General features: G+C 44.9%; 1 protein-coding gene across 6 annotated transcripts in view; it reads left to right on the forward strand.

Annotated features, from left to right (window-relative positions):
* SP110 (SP110 nuclear body protein) overlaps nucleotides 1–25,431 on the forward strand; it is a 53,151-nt gene that overhangs the window by 14,819 nt on the left and 12,901 nt on the right. For 5 of the 6 annotated variants that reach the window (XM_043445335.1, XM_043445332.1, XM_043445334.1 and 2 more), the window contains exons 7-15: nucleotides 1,640–1,768; nucleotides 4,101–4,247; nucleotides 6,072–6,158; nucleotides 7,280–7,333; nucleotides 9,565–9,630; nucleotides 11,463–11,681; nucleotides 18,946–19,044; nucleotides 19,499–19,641; nucleotides 20,438–20,482. In XM_043445335.1, coding sequence (XP_043301270.1) covers nucleotides 1,640–1,768; nucleotides 4,101–4,247; nucleotides 6,072–6,158; nucleotides 7,280–7,333; nucleotides 9,565–9,630; nucleotides 11,463–11,681; nucleotides 18,946–19,044; nucleotides 19,499–19,641; nucleotides 20,438–20,482 — 989 coding nt within the window. The remainder of the gene's footprint in view (nucleotides 1–1,639; nucleotides 1,769–4,100; nucleotides 4,248–6,071; nucleotides 6,159–7,279; nucleotides 7,334–9,564; nucleotides 9,631–11,462; nucleotides 11,682–18,945; nucleotides 19,045–19,498; nucleotides 19,642–20,437; nucleotides 20,483–25,431) is intronic. The other variant, XM_043445336.1, reaches the window with a different exon arrangement.

Here is a 25,431-nt window from a genome sequence, read left to right on the forward strand (position 1 = left end):
AAAAAAAAATCTGGCTCAACTTCCCAATAAGTTGAGATTTCCTTTTCTTGACACTCAGTGCTTCAAGTTTGCTCCTTCTATAGCTATTGCTCAACTTCTGATCTCTCCTTCTCTATAAAAATGAATTCAAAAATATCTATCCTGCCCTGATTTCTTCTTTAAAATTTCTTCCTCTGCAGCTTTCTCTCAATATCATTTGGGTGACCAGTCATGGGCCTTTCCTGTCTCCATTCAATCATCTGCCTTTCTTTTATTTATTTATTTTTGTCTGTGCTGGGTCTTCTGTGCTGTGCTTGACCTTTCCTATAGCTGTGGCAAGTGGGGGTTACTCTTCATTGCAGTGCATGGGCTTCTCATTGCAGTGGTTTCTCTTGGTGGGGAGCATGGGCTCTAGGGCATGAGGGCTTCGGGAATTGCCACTGCCCAGCTCTACAGCACAGGCTCAATTGTTGTGGTGAACAGGCTGAGTCGCTTCAAGACATGTGGGATCCAAAAAAAAAAAAAAGACATGTGGGATCCTCCCTGACCAGGGATGGAACCTGTGTCTCTTGCACGGGCAGGCAGATTCTTTACCACTGAGCCACCAAGGAAGCCCTATCTGCCTTTCTTCATAACCCTTCTTACCAGTTTAGAGTACCAAATCCATTGTTTCAGTCACCTGCTGCTATCTTTACCTGCTTTGCTTCTTGTCTTTGCCTAGAACTTCCTGGCAGAACTTGGAGGAGACTACTAGCTGCTTCCAGCACACTGTACCTGAAATCAGGCACAGTCGGAGAGAGGCACATGGCTGGGCAGTGTGTTGTCACTGTGTCTTCATGACTCCAGCATAAATGACCCTCCACACCGCGTGACCACTCCACTTACTGTGATCCTCTCAAATCTAAAAAAAAAAGCAGTTTTTAATTTTCAAACCTCTTATACCTCACTGCTTGCCTTTTGCACAAAAGATGACCATTCCTCTTGTTTCACAGAAAAGCATCAGATGGGAATTCCCTCTCTTCCTGCTCCCATCTGTAAATGCTGCATCTGCCTGCTCCTTTCCAGTTCATTCTTTCTCTCCAAAGCAACCCTTCCACCTCTCCTGACCATCTCCATGGTCCCTCCTCTTTCTTGAGAACTCAGCATCTCCCCCTGATAGCTCAGATGGTCAAGAATCTGCCTGCAATACAGGAGACCCAGGTTCCCTGGGTCAGGAAGATCCCCTGGAGAAGGGCACAGCAACCCACTCCAGTATTCTTGCCTGGAGAATTCCATGGACAGAGGAGCCTAGCAGGCTACAGTCCATGGGGTCACAAGAGTCGGACATGACTGAGTGACTTTCACTTTCTCACAAGGATATTCATTCAACCAATGCCCAATCCTATCACAGTTCATGAAAGGAATTTTGATCCTCCTCTCACTTCAGCCACCTCCATCGCTCTCCCTTCTGTTTCACAATGAAACTTCTAGAAATGAGTTACCCAAACTTATTGTCTCCATTTCTTCACATCTCTCTCTCTCCTCTGATGCTTTAGAATTTCAGCATCACCAAAGATCACCAATGACCTCCTGGTCACTGTGATTTGAAGCTAAGCATTGTTGACATATGAAGTTGATAGATCAATGTTTGTAGCTATAAAGATGATCTGTATCTTTTCAGGAAAGAAAAGAAAAAGATGTATCTGGGCCACCACAAAGAAGAGACAGCACAAAAAAAGCCACCGAGGAAGTAAGATGAGAACACAAGAGGGGGCTGGAGGCCAGAGAGCGCTCATCCTTGCCGGTCAAGGTGTGGGAGATGGGATTTTATTCTAAGTGCAATGGGGAGCCACTGAAGAAACCTAGTCTGTGACGTGACATGATGCAATTTTTCTAACTTTTTATTTTATATTGGAATATACAGTCAGTTAACAATGTTGTGATAGTTTCAGGTGGATGGCAAAGGAACTCAGCATCCATTCTCCCCCAAACTCCTCTTCCAATCAGGCTGCCACACAGCATTGAGGGGAGCTCCCTGGGCTGTACAGTAGGACTTTGTTGGTTATCCATTTCAATATAGCAGTGTGTACATGACATGATTCAATTTTCACCAACAGAAAATTGTGGTGTTATGTAAAGAATGAATTGGAAATAGAAAAGAATGGATACAGGGCACTCCTTTAAGGGGCAGATGCTGTGGGAGCTGACTGCAGCTTGGATTCAGATCTGGCAGTGGATGGAGAGAAGGTCTATTCAAGATCAGTTTAGGTAGAGTTGGCAAGATTTGGTAAATTGGAAGCTGAGGATGAGAGAAAGAAATCAAGGTTTGTTCTTCAGTTTCTGGCTTAAACAGCTGGATGAATGGTAGGTGATGCTGTTGCCGAGAAAGGACGCAAATATATTGGGGGAAATTTTTATAATTCAATTTTTGACTTATTCATTTCAATATTGGTGCTGTCTATGCACCTGTGTGGTTTGTCAAGAACCGCAAGGCTCTGAGATTACCCCCTCCTGCAGAGTGATGTTCTTTAGATATATGAATATTGTAAAACCACAAAGCGCCTGGGTCAAGGAGAAGAATTCTTTTATTGATATTCACAACCAGTTCAACATTGTAGCATTTCTCATATGGAGACCCACAGGCACGAGGAGAGAGCTGATGGAATCTTCTGTGTGAATGCAGATTACATCCTATAAACACAGGAGAAAGAAGGGTGGATTTTCTGTTTGTATACAGGACAAGGACAGTCATCCTCTTTTGCTCCTGAAAAGAGAAAAGCAATTTTTTTTTTACTGCTTTGAGATAAGATTGAAAATGTCCTGAGTCTTCACTGTAATTTGGGAGAATGTAAATGCCTCTTTCTAAGAGCCAGAGAAACCCCAGGTGTCTCCAGCTTTTACTAAAGATTCTCCAAGTTCTGGGCTTCATCCCTTTTGACACTAAACACCTAGGCATAGAGTGCTCCAATGTCCCTGTTACTTAACCTAGGAGGGACTTAACCTAGGAGCCTAGCCCTGGCCACAACCATTTGATCGTGATCAGAATGAGAGGTTTTATCACCTCTTTGGATTAGGCAGTAATTAACTAGCTAGAGATTTAATTTCTATGATATATGAAAAGCGTAATAATTTCAGGGGAAATGAAAGAAAACATCCCCTATTTTTATATCATATATACTTCTGTGTCTCAGGAGGCTAGAGCTTTTCACAGAAGCACTGAGAAATCAAGGAGAAAATTTCCCCACAGTACACCAGTTTGAAAGGGCAAGTCACTCAGTCATGTCTGACTCTTTGCGACCCCATGGGCTGTAACCTGCCAGGCTCCTCTGTCCATGGGATTCTCCAGGCAAGAATACTGGAGTGGGTTGCTGTGCCCTTCTCCAGGGGATCTTCCTGACCCAGGGATCAAACCCTGGTCTCCTGCCTTGCAGGTGGATGGATTCTTTACCATCTGAGCCACCAGAGAATTCAATTTGGCACTCAGTAAAAAAAAAAAAAAATTCTAGTCCAAAGATATAAATACAAAATCCACTGGCAAAATAAAGGGGGAAGAGAGACCCAATGCTAACACCCCCACTCCCACTCCCCTTCATCCTCTGGGTCTCAGCCTCACCCTCCACTGCAGGGCCCCTGCCTCTCAATTCTTAGATGCCTTTTTGCCCTTTCCCTTCTAGAGGCATCCTGGGTCTCTCCTGTCCCCTGTATCACACACAGGCCCTAGGGAACCTGGAAAAGTGCTTTACGAGACCCTTCCTCTGCTGAAACAGACCATCTGGCCATGTTTACTTGGATGTGGCACTTTCTGGCAGCAGGGGTCTGAAGGCAGGAAATAGGAAATCAGCCCCAGTGCTCTGGGGTTCCCCCAAATTAATCTGATTGGTTTCAGCAGGTTGCACAGAGAGTGAGAATAGATGGTAAGTTTTCAGGGGAAAGGAAGGTACATACAAGGAAAAAAAAAATATATATATATATATATATATATAATTACAAAGAAATAGCAGGAGAAAAGTGAGGTACAGAGCAGGGGTACCAAGGTCTCACAGTGGGGAGACTGGGAGTGTGAGAAGGCAATCACTATTTGGGGAAGGAAAAGGGCCACTGGGACCCCAATTAAGACTATTTCCAAATCACTGTTTGGCCAGGGGCAGCCTTACCTGGGCATGGAATCCAAAAGACACTCCAACAGCAAGATCAAGTGACTCATAAAGAGGACCACTCAACCAGGAATGCAAAGGTCGTGACAAGGGCACAAAAGAGGACAGAATGTGCCCAGATGTCTAAATCAGAGGGTAAGGCTGGTGATGGAATTTGTCATCTGAACGCTCAGTGTGGGAGGCTCTCTCTTGCAACCCACAAAAGACCAATAACTTATTACCATAAATAATATATTTTTATGAAAAATAGTACACTTTTCAAATAAAAATATTAAGTGAGTGGTATCATTTTACATTTTTGCAACTCTCTTTAATGTCTACCTTAATCAAAGCTGGATTCTTTTAGAAACTTTTATTAACTATCTTTTCAATGTGCTTCTTCAATAGTTTTGTACATATCTTTACTGTATTATATTGAGAGCTGAGAGAACATTTTTAATAACTTCAATCTATATCCTGTTAACAATTGCTTTCTGTTTTAAAGCTCCTTTTAATTTGTTTTCTTTAATTGAAATATGTTTGGTGTACAATATTATGTTAGTTTCACGTACACTACACAGGGGTTTCATTTGCATATACTATGAAATGATCACCACCATAAGTCTAGTAACAACCTATCCCCATTCAAAGTTATTACAATACTACTGACTTTATTTCTTATACTGTATGTTATATCCCTTTGGCTTATTTATTTTATAACTGCATGTTTGTACGTCTTAATCCCCTTTACCTTTGGTTGAATCATAGGAAGAAAATCCAGCCCCACACAAATCTGTAGCCAAAAGGGTGGAGTATTTTAACAGTCTCTTGAGATATCTGTGGTTATTCACCTTTGATACTACACCAAAACTCAACAAGTGGTAGTTTCTTAAAGGTTTGCTGTAACCAGAGTCTGAAACCACATCAATGAGCTTTTCATACTATTTTGTAGTAAGATGTTTCACACTATCTTGTGATTCAAATGAATCTTCTCCTCATGCCAGATTTTATAATATCATATACAACTGGAAAGTATTGGTTCACTGGAGTTTACAGTGAGCTTACAACGCAATCACCTGAGTATTGTTCTTGAGACAACCATGGCACTTCAAGATGCAACAAACTATTTTATACGTGCTCCCCACTTTTTCACATAGACTTGTTTCCTTTTGGCTGCATTGGGTCTTAGTTATATCATGCGGGATCTTTCATTGCAGTGCACAGACTCTCTATTGTGGAGCACAGGCTCAGTCGCTCCACAACATGTGGGATCTTAGTTCCCTGATCAGGGATCGAACCTGTGTCCAACTGCATTGCAAGGCAGAGTCTAAACCATTGGACCACCAGGGAAGTCCTCACACAGACTATTAAAAAGATATGTTCTCAAGAGTATAAATTTAATACAGTTAATAATGTTAACTGTTTCATCAAGAACATTCTTAAATGAAACTACTCTTTTGTTTTGTTTTTTCCATGTTGAGTAACTGGTGGTAGAGAATGCAATAGATAATTCTAAGATTTGGGGACTTTATTTGTACTGAAGCAGCAGCATTTTTACCTGCCTTATCTGTGCAAAAGCCAACATAGCAAAAAAAAAAAAAAAGGGCAAAGAACATCTTATTATGAAAACAATTTGACCTGGAAGTTCTCCTGAAAGAGTTTCCAGGACTCTCCAAGGGGTTCACAACCTCACTTTGAACCTCTGGTCCAGAGGCTCAAACGACTGGCTCCCCAAAGGACATTCTGTTAGTAGTGGAACCGTTACTGACCAGCTTTGCTATGGCCCTCCCCTGACTGGCAGACACATCAGTAGTAGAGTTAGTCTCAGGAGGGTGTCTTGGAGGCTCAAGCAAGGCTGGAACCTCCAGCCTTCAACTCCAGAGTGTTCAAGGTCCTTCCTGGTTCTCTGGGAGATTCCCCATTGACTTTCCAGAGAGGAAAGTGACATGAATGTTGGTTTTGTTTTTGTTTTTTTTTCAGAGATCAGTGATAATCCTTCAGAAATGGATGAAGGGAAGAGACCCCGGGAGCCACCCAGCACACCACCAAGAATCATCCACAACAAAGGTGAGGGATTGCAAGTCTCACAGTGCATAATCAGGAACCCAAACTTAGAGAGTTGTTTTACTCTGAGTCAGTGTTTCTCAGCCATTTGTTCATTATCGCTGCTCCAGAGAGCCCATCTAGATAATTTTTTCTAATAATGAACCCTACCTCCCAGGGTATTTTAATAACACAGGTATATTATATATCCATTTCTGTACTGGATATATTTATTTATGATTTATACATGAAAAGAGTTAAGTTTTTTTCACCCGAGGAACCAATTAGGGGGCAACCCTAATTGTTAAGGCTTCCCTGGTGGCTCAGAGAGTAAAGAATCCATCTACAATGCAGGAAACCCAGTTTTGATCCCTGGCTAGGGAAGATCCCCTGGAGAAGAGAATGGCTACCAATTCCAGTATTCTTGCCTGGCCAATTCCATGGACAGAGGAGCCTGACAGGCTACAGTCATGGGGTCACAAAGAGTCAGACATGACTGAGAGACTCTCACTTTCTTTCACCGCCGCTAAGAATTCATGCTCTGAGTGTATTCATGGTTCTTTATTACACTGCCAACCCATCTGGTTTTTCCCTAAGACCTCAATCACCATATTTCTCACATGACCTTTCTGGGAAGTGAACAGTAGCCATAAACACAAATGTAATACTACGTCTGGGCACGAGCCCCTGACTTTGCTGTGTACATGCGCAGGACTAGAGACTCTCGGTCCCTAGAGCCCTCTTGAGGAGCCACCATTCTCCATTATAATGCTGCTGCTGCTAAGTCACTTCAGTCGTGTCCGACTCTGTGCGACCCCACAGACAGCAGCCCACCAGGCTCCCCCATCTGGGATTCTCCAGGGAAGAACACTGGAGTGGGTTGCCATTTCCTTCTCCAATGCATGAAAGTGAAAAATGAAAGTGAAGTCGCTCAGTCGTGTCCAACTCTTAGCGACCCCAAGGACTGCAGCCTACCAGGCTCCTCCGTCCATGGGATTTTCCAGGCAAGAGTACTGGAGTGGGGTGCCATTGCCATTATAATAAAAGGGGTAGAAATAATACTATTAAAGCTTTACCAGCTCAATATTGAGGGAAATGAATACAAAGATTGCTTATTCAAAAGTTTCTTTCTTATTACTTTCAAGATTCCACAGATGATGACAGTAAACTGTCTTTGGGAAAATCTCCTGGGGAAAAGCGTAAGTGTAAAGAACTTATTTGGTCTCTGGTAAGGTAGAGTTGATATTATTTTTATTGATTGTTATGTCCTTAGGACATCCAAGCCAGAAAAAGATGTGTGCTTTTTACAGCAGTAATTTAACTTTTTGCAACATTAAAAAAAAAAAAGTACTATAAAAGCAATACACTGTGGCCATTAAGATTAGCTTGCTGTGTGTGACAGAAAACCACCACTTACCCTCCCCCTCCAAATAGTGGGTGAGATAAAAAGGCTTATTTCTCTCTCCTGTAGAGAAGTAGGAGGTCGGGGCTGGCACCATACACAGTTCATTCTGGTTGTCGCTCCATCATCCTCAGCATGCGGCATCCCCTCCACTGGGCTCCAGCCCACAAGAAAGGAAAGAGGCAAGGTCAAGGAGAGGCACACCTCCTCCACTGTAGGATTCTATCTGCAGGTTAAATTTAGTACTCCTGTTACCATTTCACTGCCAGGACTGGTTCCATGGCCTTACGTGGCTGCAAAGGAGGCTGGGTAATGTAGTCTTTATTCTAGAAGGACGACTATCCAGGTGGAAATGAGCAACTGTACTACTAAGGAAAAGGGAAGAAGACAGAAAGGAACAACCAGGCCTGCACACCGCCTGCTGGGCAGTACTAGTGTTCTCCACTATTTCTGGTTCTCCTTCCCTTCCCAGACATTTGGAAGCCTACACTTGCCGGCCCCTTGCAGAAGACAGGGCCGTGTCACCAGTTCTGACCAAGAGGCCAGTTACTCCTGAGTCAAAACACATAAGAGACGCTTACTGCTCAGCTCTCCCCACTCTCTTCCTCTGACTGGGAAGGTGTGTGGAAGAGGGAGGTGGCCAAAGGTCAAGCACCTTTGGATGGGTCTCAGCACCATCCACAGCAGACAGCTGTCCTGGAGACCCCTGTCTTGCAGAGAACTATGCCTGACAGAGAAATACACTGTGCACGTTAGGACACCAAGGCCTGGTTCTGCTGTGCTGAAGAGTAACCCATCCTGGCCAGCCCCACATAAAGTTCCTCATAAAATCCTCCAACAGTATGCAAAGTTATTAATCAGGAAATGAAATATCTATTTATTCTGCTTCTGCCACCTTATTTTTGTACGTTACAAAAAAGGCCTGCATTCATGTACATATATATGTACATGTTCTTTACATATATATATTACATTTATATGTATGTACATTATATATATATATATATACACACACATGCTTATTCTACATAGTCTATTCTATAAACACTTCTAAACATTTTTCTCATTGTGTCAATGTTATCCATTACCTATTTTCCTTTTTTGGATGGGAGGGGATATACAGCTCATTACTATATGATTAACAATTTATTTCAATAATAACCTATTGGCAGTAAGTTAGGATATTTCTCATTTTTATATAAAAATAGAAATTATGTTGCATGTGTTGGTATCTTTACACATTTGTCCAATAATTTCCTGAGAATTAATTTCTAAGTGTGAATTACTTGGTTAGAGTTTAGGTATCTTAAATTTCATATTTGTTACCAAACTATTCTCCAGAAAATATTGTTGTGTTGTTGTTGTTCCCTTTAACAACACAAGTGCTCATTAATTATATCCTCGTCAACCCAGACATGATAAAACTTTTCACAAGTTTGGGTATAATTCAAACCAAGCAATGCATTTTTTGGATTTTTGGTGGTCTAAAGATGCTTTTTCAAAAAATATTGTCATTTCGTCTTTTAGTACTTTCAATTTATGCTTTTGTCCATTTTCCTAGTATACTATTCATCTTTTGTTTTACTATTAAGGTGATTCATCCTCTAATGTTACATATATTGGAATTTCCCTGTTCTATTTTAATATTGTGTGGATGTTTTTTGAAGTATGGGCATTTAAATTTTTTAAATGGTTAAATTTGTTCATGTTTTATCTTCATAATTTTTGGTCTTAAGTTTTGGCTAAGAAGATCATTTATATCTATGACTAATAACAATCTATATTTTTTCTTCTAGTCTTGAAAAAACTAGTTATAGAAAAAAGGGCATATTTTAATGCTAATACTTTGCCACATCTCTGTTATTCTTTATTCAATCCTTTTTCATTTCCAAGTATTTTCTTCACATGGATTCATGGGTCTCTTTCCTCCCCAAAGCGATGGGAAGATAGAAAAAATTTTACTTAAAAATTTTGAACTTGTAGATCACTATAGATAGCCATAAGAGATGATTTTCTTTTCTGTTTCAGAAAGGAAGAGAAAAATACATAACTGGTCAAGTTCAAAAAAAAGACAGAAGAAATGTCCCTCAAGAGGTAAGCAAGAAGGATGAAGGTGTCATTCCCTTGGTGTTCATTAGGGTTCTTCTTTCCAGCCACATGGCCAGCTCCACCCAACCCCTAGACCATCTCATCAAGGACTATACCTCACAAAGGGAGACCCATGCTGGTTCCAACAGGCTTCTTTTATCTTATCACTGGGAAGGAATGAGGTGGAGGTGGACAGGAGGCATCAGACGATTTTGAGATACGGGACTTCCCAGGTGACACTAGTGAGAAATGACCTGTCTGCCAATGCCGGAGACACAAGGGACACGAGTCCAATCTCTGGGTCGGAAAGATCCCCTGGGGGAGGGCATGGCCACCCACTCCAGTGTTCTTGCCTGGAGAACCCCATGGACAGAGGAGTCTGGGAGGGCTACAGTCTATAGGACAACACAGAGTCAGACATGACTGAAGTGACTTAGCACACACAACGTCCAGTGCAAGTTCAGAGCCAAGAAGAAAAGACAAAGCAAAAACCTGAATGTGCAGGCAGGATTCAGATTCCCAGTCCCAAACTGGGGTTAGATTTGTGGTCATTGAGTGTTCAAAACCACCCGCAGAGATGCTTAGCATGCCACTGACTCCATGCATGAAAAGGCATGTTATTTGCAGCACAAGAAACAAAACTGTATGTAACTCTGTGCTTTTCTGGACCCTCTGCTTTATTCCTTTTCACACTCATCACCTTTTCTCCTTTTCCTCTGCACTTTCTCCCTCTTCCCCTGCCCCTCTCCTTTCTCCTTGTTTCTTTAGTTCAAGATGTGCCGATTGGTGGGGATTGTCTTGGATTCCCAGCCCTTAGGAGGTAATGTGGCATCCTGGGATGAAATCTCCTCTCAGCTCCCAAACTGGAATCATGACATGCCTTTCACTGCTTTGGACATTTTCCCAGTTTTTCTGCTTGTTGCCAATACCCCTCAGTCTTGGGGTCTGACCTGGGAAGGGACCAGAACCTCCTCCCTCACCCTTCTCCTCCCCTTGTCTCGTTCTCCCAGTACCCAGCCCCATTGCCTCCTTGTCACATGCTGAGTTCTCTCTACCAACAACTTCTGGGAACACTTGACATTCAGACCTCTGAGCTTTTCTTGTTGGTGTATAAAAATAATTTTGGAACATAGAACTCCCCTTTCACTCTTGTGTTTCTGAGATTTTGGGTAGTATCTCCAAAATGGCCTCGACTGAGATCCTGGGCTAGATTCTGCCCTTTCCTGAAAATTGACTGACTTCATAATTAGGGAACCCTGACCATTACAAGGGGCTTCCCTTGTGGCTCAGCTGGTAAAGAATCTGCCTGCAATGAGGGAGACCTGGGTTCGATCCCTGGGTTGGGAAGATCCCCTGGAGAAGGGAAAGGCTACCCACTCCAGTATTCTGGCCTGGAGATTCCATGGACTATACAATGTATAAGGATGAAAAATACATAATTTAAATATTTTCTAAACTATGCTGCTTGTTACACATTCATTCCACAGAGATGCATTGAGCTGAGGTATGTTCTGGACACATGTCCTCAGTTCTGGGGACTTAGCAACAAGCAAAACAAGATCCCTGCCCTCATGGAGCTGATATTCTCACTGATACGTGTAATGAAGAGTCAGAAAGAGGAATTGAAGGAGAAAAAGAGAAATAGGGTTTAGGGAGGAGAAGAAAGATACATCCAAGAAAAAGAGAGGGGTAGTTACGGAAAAATAGTAAGACCAGAGGCAGGCAGGGATACAAAGGGAACTCAAAGTGAGGGGACTGGGAGAGTGAGAGGGAGGTCGCTAACGGGAGGGCCACTGGGACCCCAGTGAAAACTCATCATAAATCTCTATTTGGTCCAGGAGAAGCCTCATCAGGGCTCAGAATCGAAGAGAACCTCCAAGGGATGAATCAGGTGACTCAAAAGAAGGACGACTCAACCGGAAATTCAAAGGTCATGACAAGAGCCCAAAAGGCACAGGCTGAAGGTGCCCAAACGCCTGCACACGAGGATAAAGCTGGTGCTGGCACTGGTCACCAGAATGCTCAGCGTGGGAGGGTCTCTCGTGGAGCCCGCACAGGTGACGCAGATCTAAAGTGACTAGTAGAACGAGGGAGAAGCATAGATGAGGCCGCATGAAGACAGAGCTGGGGTCTCGGGGTCTGGGGGTGGTTGCTGGGAGAAGTAATCGTGTTCTCAGGGTGAAGGTCGCCTCAGCTGTGTCCTGTGGACCCACATCACCTCTCCCAGGGTCTGCTGTTTATACGTCCATCAGCAGAGTCGCCTCTGCTCCATGGAGCCTGCGGGCTCCTCTCCCAATGACGGGAGCAGCACCAAACCTCGAAGTGGACACGTTCTCTGGCTTATTTCTTCATGGTTTGTCTCTGGAGGTGAAATAGACTGATCTATGAGTTTGCATATTTAAAATTATCTTGGGACTTCCCTGCTGGTCCAGTGGTTAAGAATCCATCTAATCAAGCAGGGGACGTGAGTTCAATCCCTGCTCGGGCAACTAAGCTTGCGTGCCACAACTACTGAGCCTGTGTGCCACAAAGATCCGTGTGCCACAACTAAGACCTGACGCAGTCAAATGAACAAATAAATAAAATTATCCCATACTGGGAAACCCCTGGTCATCCAGTGGTTAGGATTCTGTGCTCTCACTGCCGAGGGCCTGGGTTCAATCCTTGGTCAAACAACTTAAATCCCATAAGTGGCGTGGTGTGGTGTGGCCAAAAAATTAAATTAAAAATAAGATAAAATAAATAATGCCATACCTGATGATCAAATTGTTGCCAGTTTAGGCTCCCATGAATGTGGTGTGGACACACTTTCCCCTACATCTTCACCAGCACTAGAAATAACAAGGGTTTCCCGGGTGGCTCTGACGGTAAAGAATCTGCCTGCAACACAGGAGAACCAGGTTCAATCCCTGGGTCAGGAAGAGCCCTGGAGAAAGGAATGGCTACCCACTCCAGTTTTCTTGCCTGGAGAATTCCATGCACAGAAGAGCCTGGCGGGCTACACTCCATGGGGTTGCAAAGAGTTGGACACGACTGACTAACACACGCACACACACACACAGAAATAACAAGCCCTTTCCATTTGTTGAACACACAGGCCAAGAGTGATAGCCTGCCAGTGTTTTCCTCGGAACTTCTTTGCGCGCTGCGCAGGGTTAGACACGAGGTGGGAGGTCACAATACTGCTCGCCAGCATCCCAGAAGGTCACAGACTCCTGCCTTGTGTATTCGAGAAGGGCCATGTGACTTGGCCAAAGAAATGTGGACAGAAATGCGAGAGCCACTGCAAGCCAAAACTTGAAAAGCTTTTTCTAAAAAGGGCCAGAGAGTGAGTCATTTAGGCTCGGCTGGCCATACCGGTTTACTGCTATAACTTTAACCCTGACTTGGTAGCAGGAAACTGGCAGGGGCAAAAACATAAACAAGTAGGCCTGGCTCTGCCCCAATAAAACATTCTTTACAGAAACAGACACTGGGCCGATTGGCTCCTGGGCTGTAGTTTGTTGATATCTACAATAAACCACTGAGTTCTGAGAAGACATAAATGACTTCAGCATTCTCTGGCCTACATTTACTAACAGCCCTGTTTTTATTTGGGGCTTTCCAGGTGGCGCTGGTGGTAAAGAACCCGCCTGCCAGTGCAGGAGACATAAGACACAGGTTCTGTGCTTGGGTGGGGAAGATCCCCTGGAGGAGGAAATGGCAACCCACTCCAGTATTCTTGCCTGGAAAATCCCATGGACAGAGGAACTTGGCAGGCTACAGTCCATACATTAGCACAGAGCTGGACATGACTGAAGAGACTTAGCACGCACTGTTTTTATTACTTTTTCCATTTTTATTGAAGTGTAGTTGATTTACAGTGTTGTGTTACTTTCTGTTGTACAACACAGTGAATCAGTTATACGTAATACATATATCCATTCCATTTTAGGTTATTTTCCATCTAGGCCATTAGAGAGGATTGAGTGGAGTTCCCTGTGCTATACAGTGGGTCTTTATTCGTTGTCTATTTTATATATAGTATTACACTATATATAAAATATAGTGTATATAGTACTATATATAAAATATAGTGTATATAGTACACTATATATAAAATAGACAATGAATTATACTAGACAGCACTGCATTGATTTCTCTTCTGGTCAAGCTCATCGCAGGTTGACATCTTGAGGAGCACTGGTATACTGTGCTTACAGAAAAATGCTGGTGCGTAGTGTACAACTTGAGGGACTCACACAAAGGAAAAGCCCGGGTATACCCAACAGCCGGGTCAAGAAATAGAACATAATCCACACCCGTATTCCAAGCCCTAGCCACAGCCCCCAGGGTGTCTCCCAGCCTGGTTCTCTGAGCATGACCCAGTGCTTCCGGCTCCATCCTGCTCAGGGCCAGCTCATGCGTCTCCTCCCCCATCACACACTCCATCCCCATAGCCAACCCCCCTCCATCCTCCTTCCTTCTTTGCTACACAGCTCCAGACTCACCTTGAACAAAGCCTCTTGGACCCAGCAGGTACAATGTTTTTTCTTGGTGACACTTACCACAAGTGTAATTTATTTTTTTGGATAGTTTTTTTTGGGGTTCTCTCTTTTTTCGGACATACCTCGAGGCATGCAGAACTTCCCCCACCAGGGATTGACCCCACACATCTTGCAGTGGAAGCACAAAGTCTTAACCACTGGACCACCAGGGAAGTCGTCAGATCTCTTTATAAAAAAAAAATGAAGTATAGTTAATTTACAACATTCTGTTAATTTCTACTGTCCAGCAAACTGACTCAGTTATACATATACATGTATCCTTTTTCAAATTCTCTTCCCATTTAGGTTGTCAGATAATATTGAATAGAGTTCCTTGTGCTATACAGAAGGTCCTTGTTGGTTATCCATTTTAAATACAAGTGTGTACATGTCCATCCCAAACTCCCTAACTATCCCTCCCCCCACCGCTCCCCGCTGGTAACCGTAAGTTCTTCTCTAAGGCTGTGAGTTTGTTTGTTTTATCACAAGTATGATTAACTGTCTGTGTATATCCTATTCCCTACGGGAAAATCAAATGGGGTCAGAAAGGCCTTGCTCCTAGCTCCAGCTCTCCTCTGTGCCTTGCAGTTTGTGCTTAAATAGCTGCCAGATCAATGCATTATCCATTCTTCCTCATCAAGTATGAATACCTGTATCAGGGCCTCCATTGACCCCTATCAACTAGAAAAGAGAGCCCCTTCCTTGACGCACTTGACTTGACATCTGGCAGAGCCGATTCTTGTAACCAGGCCATTTACTGCCCCCTGCTGGAAAGAGGCAGGAAGTGTGCAAATGGACTATAGCTCTGAGGTCACTAGGAGCTCCCTACCCCCGACCTTAAAGGGGGACTCCTTGCTCAGTGTGTGTTCCACACAACCATACGCAGAAGCCCTGCCAACGATATGTAAGTGTGTGCGTCACTTTACAATTGGAAACCGATTTGTTCTACTTTTTGCCATCTAATCCTCAAATAGGTATTTTCCAGTCCATTTTGCAGATTCAATTAGAACATAAAGGACTTGCATGAGCTAAAACAAACATAGGTGTTTTAATCTCAAGTCCTTTGTTTTACACTGAAAAATAAATACTCCCCCTCCAGGTCTTTGTAGTAAACACGAGTAGGAGGCAAGAGTCCAGACAAAACTGACAGCTGTCCGTCAGCATCAACTTCTCCACCTCCTTAGCATGTCTGCCCACCCAGCTTTGACTTCTGATTTAACACCTTGTCTTGGGATCGCAAAGAGTCAGACATGACCGAAGTGACTTAGGAGGCATGCACACACTCTGTGTGGGACAGAAGAGCCCGGTGGGCTACAGTCCATAGGGCCACAAAGAGTCGGACATGACTGAATGACTGAGTACCCACACACACACTCTGCTGTTAAACGATGTGGAATCTTGTTGCAGTGTTTCTAATGGCGTGGAAAGAGCACATACATAGGGGTTGGCATGTCTGAATTCCAAAGTCAGCCCCATCTCAGTTTGGTGACCACCAGAAATTCTCTCTCCAAACCTGTGCCAAAGTCCCCAACTCTAAAATGAGGACCATGGCCACTGCTTTCCCTTTCTTAAGGCTGTTGTGCAAATAAACAAGAAAACATATGTGTGCTGCTTTCACTAGTCCCCTAACTAGTGCTTTTCCAGCCACTCCATCTCCACATGGGCCCTTCCTCTACAGATCATAGAGCTCCAGACTTTTCCCCAAGCTATGAGGGGTTTTTTTGTTTTAATTTTTATTTATTATTATTATTTTTGACTGCACTTGATCTTCATTGCTGCAAGCAGGGTACTTTCTAGTTGTGGTTCCTGGGCTTCTCATTGGGTGGCTTCTCTTGTGGTGGAGCAGTCTCTAGGGTGCATGGACTTCAGTAGTTGCAGCTCATGGGCTCAGTAGTTGCTGCTTGAGGGTTCTTTAGCGCAGGCTCAGTGGTTGCAACAAATGGACATAGCTGCTCTGTGGCGTGTGGCAGCTTCCTGGACCAAGGATTGAACCTCTGTCCCCTGCATTGGCAGGTGGATTCTCAACCACTGGCCCACCGGGGAAGTCCCCAGGCATAGTGTTCACCTGTGCCTCTTCCCTAGGTTCTGTAAGAATCCCTGGAGGTGGTCTTCCCCATCACTAATGGGGGTTTTTCCATTCCGCTCTTCTTTGTCTCTGTTAGGCTTTTCTTTTCATTTTCTCCACCAGGTTTTTCATCTCTATGAACTCCCTTTGTTTTTTCTTTCTTTTTTTTTTTTTGGTGGTGGTGGTGTTGTTGCTGTTGCTTGTTGTTTGGTTGATTTTGGGTTGTTTTTTGTTTGTTTGTTTCCTGGCCATGCTGCTCAGCATGCCGGATCTTAGTTCCCCAATCAGGGATCGAACTCTTACCACTTGCACTGGAATCACGAAGTCTTAACCAGTGGATCACCAGGGAAGTCCTTCCCTTTGCTCTTTAATTGCTTACTTTCCCGAGCAAGTTCCTCGTCTTTGCTTGCATTTACTAGCGGTGACCTAGTAGATGTGGGAGAGCGGTACTCAAACCGCCCTCCACCCCTTCAGGCTTCCATCCTTAAACATCTGTTCACTGAGATGAGAGGTGGGATGGAGCCAAATGAAAGATTGTGGGAAGCAGACCAGAAAACTTTCTCCCTCCCTAAGGGGTGGGGGGTGGGGGGTGGGGTGGCTTTGGAAGCATTAGGGACACAAGGTCCCTCCTAAGTAAGCAAAGGAGGGGGAGCTTCCCGTGCCCACCACTCTGCACACTGGGCTGGCTGCCCAGAGTTCCCAAAGCCACACACGGCGGCCACATCCGCCTGTGGGCATGTCTGGGATGTCTGTGTCCACTGGACCTGTACTTGATCGTTCGGTGACGCAGGCAACTATGGCAGGTCCCTGTTGCCATCCGAATCCCCCTCGGGATCTTCACAGTGATTCAAAGTTACCTGTGACTCCGCCTTGTCAGCAAGTTAGGAACCCGTAGTGCAAATGCCCCGCTCAGCTTTGATGACATCAGCATTTGCTGTTGTAACCGTGCTGGTGAACTGCAGAGCCAGGATTACAAGCCCACCCAGTCTGGCTCCCAGTGCCACGCTCTCGTCCACTGGGTCATATTCAGTGGGCGGGTTCTGGGGACCAGTGGTGGAGCCAGCATCTCTGTGCAAGAGCACCGGCCAGCTATTCTTCCCACCAAGGTCTTCCCACCCCTTATTCACACCTACCTTGCTACAGTCCCTGCTCCCCGAGACTGAGCTTCCTTTGGGTTCTATAGAAGGCAACTTTCACCTCACTTCTCATTTCTCATCTGACTCCACCTAGTTCATATTTTCTGAACTAACTCATGGTTTCTTTGCCATTAATGCTGCTCTGTTTCAGGTTTTTTCCCCCAATGATGTGCTTGCTTTTTCATATGTTTTCCTTTAGATCTTTCTATAAGTGTTTGAAACCAGGGTAAGAGTTGGGTTATATATTCTCCTTGCCTCACTGCAGATGCAACAACATCCAGGATGAATGCACATCAGCTCTGGGCAGCTTTCTCTCTGCCCACCCCCCCACCCCAGGAAACAGCTCCTGTGTCTGTCTTTAATGAACTTGCCCACAGTGAGGTTGGCGGGGGATGGGGAAAGCAGGAATTGCTGATGTTTATGTTGTGTTCGTGTTAAGGCACTTCAGTCATGTCTAACTCTTTGCAACCCAATGGACCATAGCACAAGAGGCTCCCCTATCCATGGGATTCTGCAGGCAAGAATACTGGAGTGGGTTGCCTTGTCCTCCTCCAGGGGATCTTCCCAACCCAGGGATTGAACCTGAGTCTCTTCTGTCTCCTGCGTTGGTAGGCAGGTTCTTTATCACCAGCGCCCCTGGGAAGCCCGATGTTTATGTTACCCCTTCTACTTTTACAATTCCTTCTCCTGAATCAGAACCCCAGATCCCTACTCTAAGGCTGTGAGTTGCCTAATCTCTCCATAGGCAATGTGCAGACTAGTCTAGAACTCTAGGGTGTTTTCTTCTCCTCTTAGAGGAAGAAACGGGAGAGCAATCAAATGAAAAGGGACAAGACTTAGCATTCTCCTCTCAGTGCTAACTGCTTCCCTTACCCCTGTCTTTGTTTGAATCAGGCGGAAAAAAAAATCATAGAGAAATGGTCTCCAGCTACATGAACGCAAAGGAATATTCTGGGCTGGCAACTCCTATCAGCACAGAGGGACAAGCAGGATGCTTATGGAATAAAGGAGCATTGGGTGATTGTGGATTAGTCTGTAAATTAAAACATATTCACCCAATGGAAGCACAATATGTTTATTAAAGTATTTTATGTGATGTGGTGTTGGCGGGGTTCGTTTTGTTTATTAAGGGCCCCTCGGTACACCCATGTAGTCTGCCACTCAAAATGGAAGACTTCTGTGAATTAACCAGAGAATGCTCCCCAGTTTCCTTTATGTTATTCTGGTCACTGCTATTATTATTAGAATTCATGGAAAATTCAATGGGAGACAGAATAAAGACTGAAGAATACTAATCTGTTCTTTTCCTTTTTAATGATTTATTTGTTTGACTTTTGGTTGGGCTGGATCTTCGTGGCTGTGAGTGGGCTTTCTCTGGTTGGGCTTGGCGGGGGGTCTCCTCCGTGTTGTGGAGCACAGGCTCCCGGCACACTAGTGCACAGGCTTCAGGAATCGTGACACACCTGCTTTAGTTGCCTGAGACACGTGGTCAGGGATCCTGACCAGGGATCGAAACCACGTCCCCTACTTTGACAGACAGATTCTTATCCCCTGAACCACCATGGAACGCCAACCTGTTCTTTTCTACTTTCAGAAAAACCTGAAGATGAAACTCTGGATTTTCACTCTCCTGAACTCCCCGTGACCTGTGGGGAGGCAAAGGGGATTTTATATACGGAGAAAATGAAGCAAGGTGAGTTCCTTGACCTCCTGCCCTTTGGAACCCCGAGAGGAAGGAATCACTAGAAGGGAAGAGAGTATCCACGTGTGTCATTGTTCGGGGACCTGCAAGTGAGGCTGCTTTAGAAAAGGCTGGGCTTCTGATAAAGGGATTTTCCACCTTTCCAATGTCATTTTATATCTGGGGACCAGGCCACTGCCCTCCCGCATGGAAGTCATCCATGGACCTGTGACACATGTCCTTGCCACATGAAAGGCAAATCCAGTCCCAATCCCTCACCACTCAGGTGGGTTTCAGGGCTTCCTTCAATCCGAGAGGAGGAACTGGGTTTCCCCGCTCCTTCTCCCACCTCACAGGGAGTCTCTGAACCCAGAAGGGTAGAACATCATGAGTAGGGGGATGGAGGTTTAGGGTGAATTCACTGAGGATGGAAGTGGGTGTTGTATGGACTGTCTTTACCTTCCAGGATCCTCAGAGAAGTGTATTCAGAATGAGAAGGGAGTTTGGTTCACACTAAGAGAATTTGAAATTGAAGGAAAGCGGAAACATCTTAAGAACTGGAAGCGGAGTGTGTTTTGTGGAGGAAAGAGCCTAGAAAAGCTGCTGCAGGTATTGTAATAACAAGAGACACACAGGTGATGAGTTTAATACCCTGAAGGATGAGTGGAATTACAAGAACAGAAGTGTGAGGAAATTCCCATCAGGATTCCACAGAGTGACTGAGAAAGAGCTAACTGATCATAGAAAAACACTGTGGGTGAGGAAGTTAGGAATCCAGACTGGTGCTGATGAGGGGAAACTCTAAACGCAAGATGGAGGGATTTAAGAAACTTACCCTGCTAGTATGGGAGAAGGTGGGCTGGAAGGAAACTAGATGAAGACAGAGACCCCTCTGAAAGCTTCCCTGTGCCCACCACCCAATAAATGCCTCCTCAAGACCACACTCCATCTGGGCCCCTTGGTGATGCATTTCCAAACCATCCTGCCCATGGCCAGTCCCTCCTCCCCACTTTCCTGGCACACTGTTCCATCCCGTGAGCAACAAACAAGGGTACTTGTCTCTGTGATCCCAGATCCCATCACAAAACCGCTCCATAACACTCAGAATGTGATCACTGAAATGAAATCATAAGGATGTTATCTAGAGAAGAAATGGGAAGGAAAAGGAGTGGGTAGGATAGCACAGAGAGAGAAGAACAGGTCTTGGGTTTGAGTGACAGAGAATAAATAATGTCCAGAAGAAGAGCCAATGGGAGGAGGGGGCTAGTTATTCTTCCTGCTCTCTTGGGTTGGAGACCCAGTAGGCTGGCCATGTACAAATATTCATTCACAAGTGGGGACTTGGATATTTACAAAAGAAAAGCCTTCAGAACAGTCCCATTCATTGACCCGTCCTCTCTTGCAGGAAGGAATTTTGCTCTGTCCTTCAAGAAAACATCTCAAGAGAGAGGTAAATAGCAGGTGAATTCCTACCACATTCTCAGCCACCATGTTGCAGACTTTCCATGTGCCAAGGCTAGTCTGGGCATCCTCGACCTTCCCAGGCCTGAGTCACCTTCCCATTTCAGCACTGCGGTTTCCTGACGACTGCTTTAGCACACTGATGCTTGTACATGCCGCCTTTATGTTCATAGTTAACTTAAGATAGGGAAGCAGATAACTCTTTAAAATTAAGATGGAGACACTAGCATGTGTTTTACAAAAAAGATTTGTATATTTGGATGATCAGCAACCAAATATGTCAGAAATAGAGTGCTCTAGTTTGAAAAGTAAATACGGTATTGAAATAGACAAGAATAGATAAATAGTAAGAAGTAAGAGTAAGAAGATCATCCTTGATTGAACTCCAAGTATTCCTAACTTCAACATGCTCCTTATTGGTAGCAGCAGAATGGAATAATGTGTTTAAACTGAGCTTTGTCTCTGCAGAGCCTCCCGATGGCATTCATTCATTGGCTGTACCCACTCCTCCTCCTCAGGTGCCTGTACTTACGTAGATAGGCCTTCCAGTCTCGAGTCCCATTCATGGGCTTCCCGTTAGATACGGACCTCCAATAGGTGCAATGATGCCTCTTCCATCTTGCCCAGGAGGTTAGCCTGACCCTTGACTAGATTCACTCAAAGTTGATAAGGCAATGGTCCCCCAAAGCCGTTTATTATATAAGTCACCTTTTCCATGCTGATTTTAAATACCTTGATATGTTTAGGAAGGTTCCTTGTAATAGCAAAAAAAAAATAAATAATAAGGAAGAATATAGATGTCCGTCAGTACTCTAAAATAAACTGATAATCAACAGAATGGTGGTTTTTAAAAATGCAAGTTTTGCAAGTATATATTCATCCTATAGTCACCTAAGGGTGTTAAGGTCAGGAAAGCTTCAGGAAGCTTAAACTGGTAATAACATGTACAGAAGGAGCACAGTTTTGTTTATGTGAATGTGTAGGGCTATGACTGAAAAAACATCTGGAAGAGTCTGTTATTCTGGGATGGGATGACAAGGGACATTTGCCTTCCATGTTATATACCTATGTACAGGTGAAATTTTTATAATGATCATTTATTACTCTTGTAACCAGAAAGAAATAAAGATTTTTTAAATCCAGATCATTAATTAATGGCCCCAATATTATAGTTCCTTCTTACTCATAATGCTACATGTCAGCAAATGACAGCCAGGGGCACACTTGACCGTTCAGTCCCCCCACCACCCCATCAGGAGTCACAGTGAGGTAAAGAAAAACCAAGTTTAGTTCTGATCGCAAATGGACCAATGCAGGCCCTTCCCCCAACACGCCACCATCTCGCTGCAGCATACCAAGTCTTTCCTGGCACCTTGCCCTGCTTCTGTGTACCAGCAAGCGATCTGATGCTGGTATTGGGTTGGCCAAAAAGTGCATTTGGATTTTCCCATAACATTGTATGGGAAACCCCGAATGGACTTTTTGGCCAACCCAATACTGCAAACGTTTGCTTTGTGGCTGGCCTGCAGGGCGCTGCTCCAAGGACCCCAAGGCAACCTGGGCAGCTGGTGCAGAGAATCAGGGGCTCCGGGCCTGTGAGAATCTCCACCACTGGAAGGGCCCAGTAGGCAGCCTACCGTTGCTATACCAAAGGCGTATAGGGTGAAACTGACAGCTTCTGCTTTATGCTTTTTTTTTTTTTAACTTTTTTAACAAATCCTAGAACTTTTTGTTGAGGAGTCCCCATTCAGATTAGATAGCAAGATGGTTAGATAGCATCATGGACTCAATGGACATGAGTTTAAGCAAATTTCTGGAGATAGTGGAGGACAGAGAAACCTGGCATGTGCGGTCCTTGGGGTTGCAAAGACATGACCGGGTGACTGAACAGCCACAACAAGCCCATTCAAGTGGGCTGATTTGCAACCAACAGTTTAAATGAGTATAAGTAAAATCTGTACATGAGGACGGTGTTACTTTCAGAACTCAAAAGGCTTTAAAATGTTGGGCAGTTGTTGTTGGACTGAGTTTTAAGAGGGTCAGTCATTGTTTCTTGACAATGTCAGGGATAGAGCAGCCCTCATCTGACCAAACAATGCCCAGGAATTTGCTGAGCAGGTAGGGCCTTGTTCTACCTGTGTGGTGATGACCCTTCCCTTCTCCTGAGTTCCTTTCTGTAGCTGTATATTCGTAATATGTCAAATGAGAAGGGTTGCATCTATGTGGTACCATTTCTGTGTTCCTGGGGAAAGTCGGCTGCAGCTACGATCTTGTCCGCAGAGACTGTGTGTGATGGCAAAGCTGTCAAGGTACCCCAGGATAGCCAGGTAAAGGTGTGTTGTAGGCCTGCAAAGGGGAAGGCCAACTCCAGCTGAGATGCTGTTGAGATAGGCGCTGAACAGAACATATGAGCCAAATCTGTGAATGTAAAGCATTTGCCAGTTGCTAAGTGGATGGCATCGGTAATGGCCTTGATATTGGCTATATCATTGGGTCCTTTGTGAGTAATTGCATCCCATTAAATTTAAACAAGGTACCTACTATCCTTTCAAGGAACTTGCCAAACATAAAACAGAAGACAAACAGGTATACCTCACCTTAACCATCAAAACTGCTGCCTTACCTAAAGGCCCCAGGGCCATAACACCCACTGCTCAAAACTATCCTGTAGTGGGCATGGATGCTTTGAGCTGACAAATGATGAAGTAAAAAATAAAATTAAATCTTTGACACAATCAGTTTTATATACTGGAGCCCATGGAACCTCCACTCTGTTAAAATAGTTAATAGAACTCAGTAGAAATTAAAGCAGGGCCTTCAAGAATAGAAATTTATCATGTTGTTGTGTTGTTATTTAGTCCCTAAGTTTTGTCCAACTCTTTTGTGACTCCATGGACTGTAACCTGCCAGGTTCCTCTGTCCATGGGATTTCCCAGGCAAGAAAACTGGAGTGGGTTACCATTTCCTTCTCCAGGGGACCTTCTTGACCCAGGGATAAAACCCGAGTCTCCTGCATTGGCAGGTGGATTCTTTACCACTGAGTCACTAGGAAAGCCCATACAAGATCTGTTTAGAGCAACAGTGATTATCTCTACTTTTTCTCCATCTAAATGTCCAATATGGCCTGCTCTTAAACTTGGAAAGAATGGATGGTGCCTCCTGGTGGATGATGGCAACCTCAGTGCCCAGAAGAGAACAACATAACTTCAAGCATAAGTCAGCGGGGACCTGAGCCGGTTAGCAATCCAAAGAGAGATCCCTAGGTTGGAATGGTCACCCAGTCTCCTGCTTGCCAACCCAACTGTCTTGTGGTTGCCTGCAGGTAAGTGAGCTCAGCCCTGCACTAAAAACTGGGTTCAGATACTGAAACCAATGATGCAATACATGTGCCAAGAGAGAATAAAAGATTTATTGCTCATATACAGAGACTTTCTGGGGAGAGGCAAGGCAGGCACCCAAGCTGGTCTGAAAGTGGCTGGAGTGAAGAAAGGGTATGCATGCTACATCACTTCAGTCATGTCCAGCTCTGTGAGACCATATGGACTGTAGTCTGCCAGGTTCCTCTGTCCATGGGATTTCCCAGGCAAGAATACTGGAGTGGGTTGCCATTTCCATCTCCAGGGGATCTTTCCAAACCAGGGATCGAACCTGAGTCTGTTATGTCTCCTGCAGGGGCAGGAGGGTTCTTTACCACTAGCGCCACCCCAAGAAAGGGTATAGCCCAAGGTTTATTATGGTTAGGGATGTGGCCAAGGGCTTCCCTAATAGATCAGTTGGTAAAGAATTCTGCCTGCAATGTAGGAGACCTTGGTTCAATTACTGGGTCGGGAAGACCCCCCTGGAGAAGGGAAAGGCTACCCACTCCAGTATTCTGGCTTGGAGAATTCCATGGACTGTATAGTCCATGGGGTCACAAAGAGTCAGACACCACTGAGTGACTTTCACTTCTTCACTTCGTGTGGCCAAGGTGAGGGTTCCTTTGCTGGGGCAAGGTCTGTCCAACTTGAACTTCTCACTGTGGCTGAAAGAGGGAGCCCATGAGTTTTCTTAGCACCTTGCCCAGGTGTGCCAAGAGGGGAAGAGAGAGGGCTTAGAGAAACCACCAGTCATCAAATATGAAAACCAGAGTCAGATTCTTTATTAGAGTGTGACCATGGGTACGTGCATCCTTTCTCTGTCATTTCCCTGTCGTTTCACTCCAGAACCAGGAGGTAGGGGGCAGGGGTATCAGGGCTCTGGGCCCAACCAGATTCTCTATCAGGAGGAGCAGGTAGGTCTGCACTGGCTTCTATACTCTGGACCAGCGTGGGCCAGGTGTCATCGAGGCAAGAATGGCTGTCGGGTGTCAACCCTAAAGACAGGGAGAGGCAGACTGGCAAGTCCAGGAGGGGAAGGCCAGAAAGATTCTTTGACCTTCAGGGTTATGGAGCACTCCTTAGGAGGCCTTGGGGCTTAGGAAGTGGAGAGGGCGCTCAGGAAGACTCCCCAGCTAAGAGAGATGAACACCATCCCAGATCAGGAAGACGTTTCCCTTTGGCTGAGTGGCTAGTTTTGCAAATGGACTAAACATTCCCGTCCCTGCTGCCCTTGGTCAGGCTCCTCATATTTCTGTTAGGGACAGTGGCGGGGTGGTGGCAGGGTCCTCTCCTTGGTTGTAACTGATTCTCAGTTGCTTTGAGCCTTTGCTCCGGCTCCTGGTGGTCTATTTCCTGACCACCCACCATCTGTCTTGGAGTGAGTGTACCACGGTGGGGCACAGGAAGAAGGACCCCTCTTCCAGACTCCTACCCTTCATGCAAAGAAAAGGTTCCTGTGTGCATGTGGAGGGTTTCCCCAGTGGCTCAGATGGTAAAGAAGCCACCTGCAGGGCAGGAGACCCAGGTTCGATCCCTGGGTTGGGAAGATCCCCTGGAGAAGAGAGTGGCTATCCACTTCAGT

Source organism: Cervus canadensis, chromosome 24, assembly GCF_019320065.1.
Source record: "Cervus canadensis isolate Bull #8, Minnesota chromosome 24, ASM1932006v1, whole genome shotgun sequence".
NCBI classification, from domain to species: Eukaryota; Metazoa; Chordata; class Mammalia; order Artiodactyla; family Cervidae; genus Cervus; species Cervus canadensis.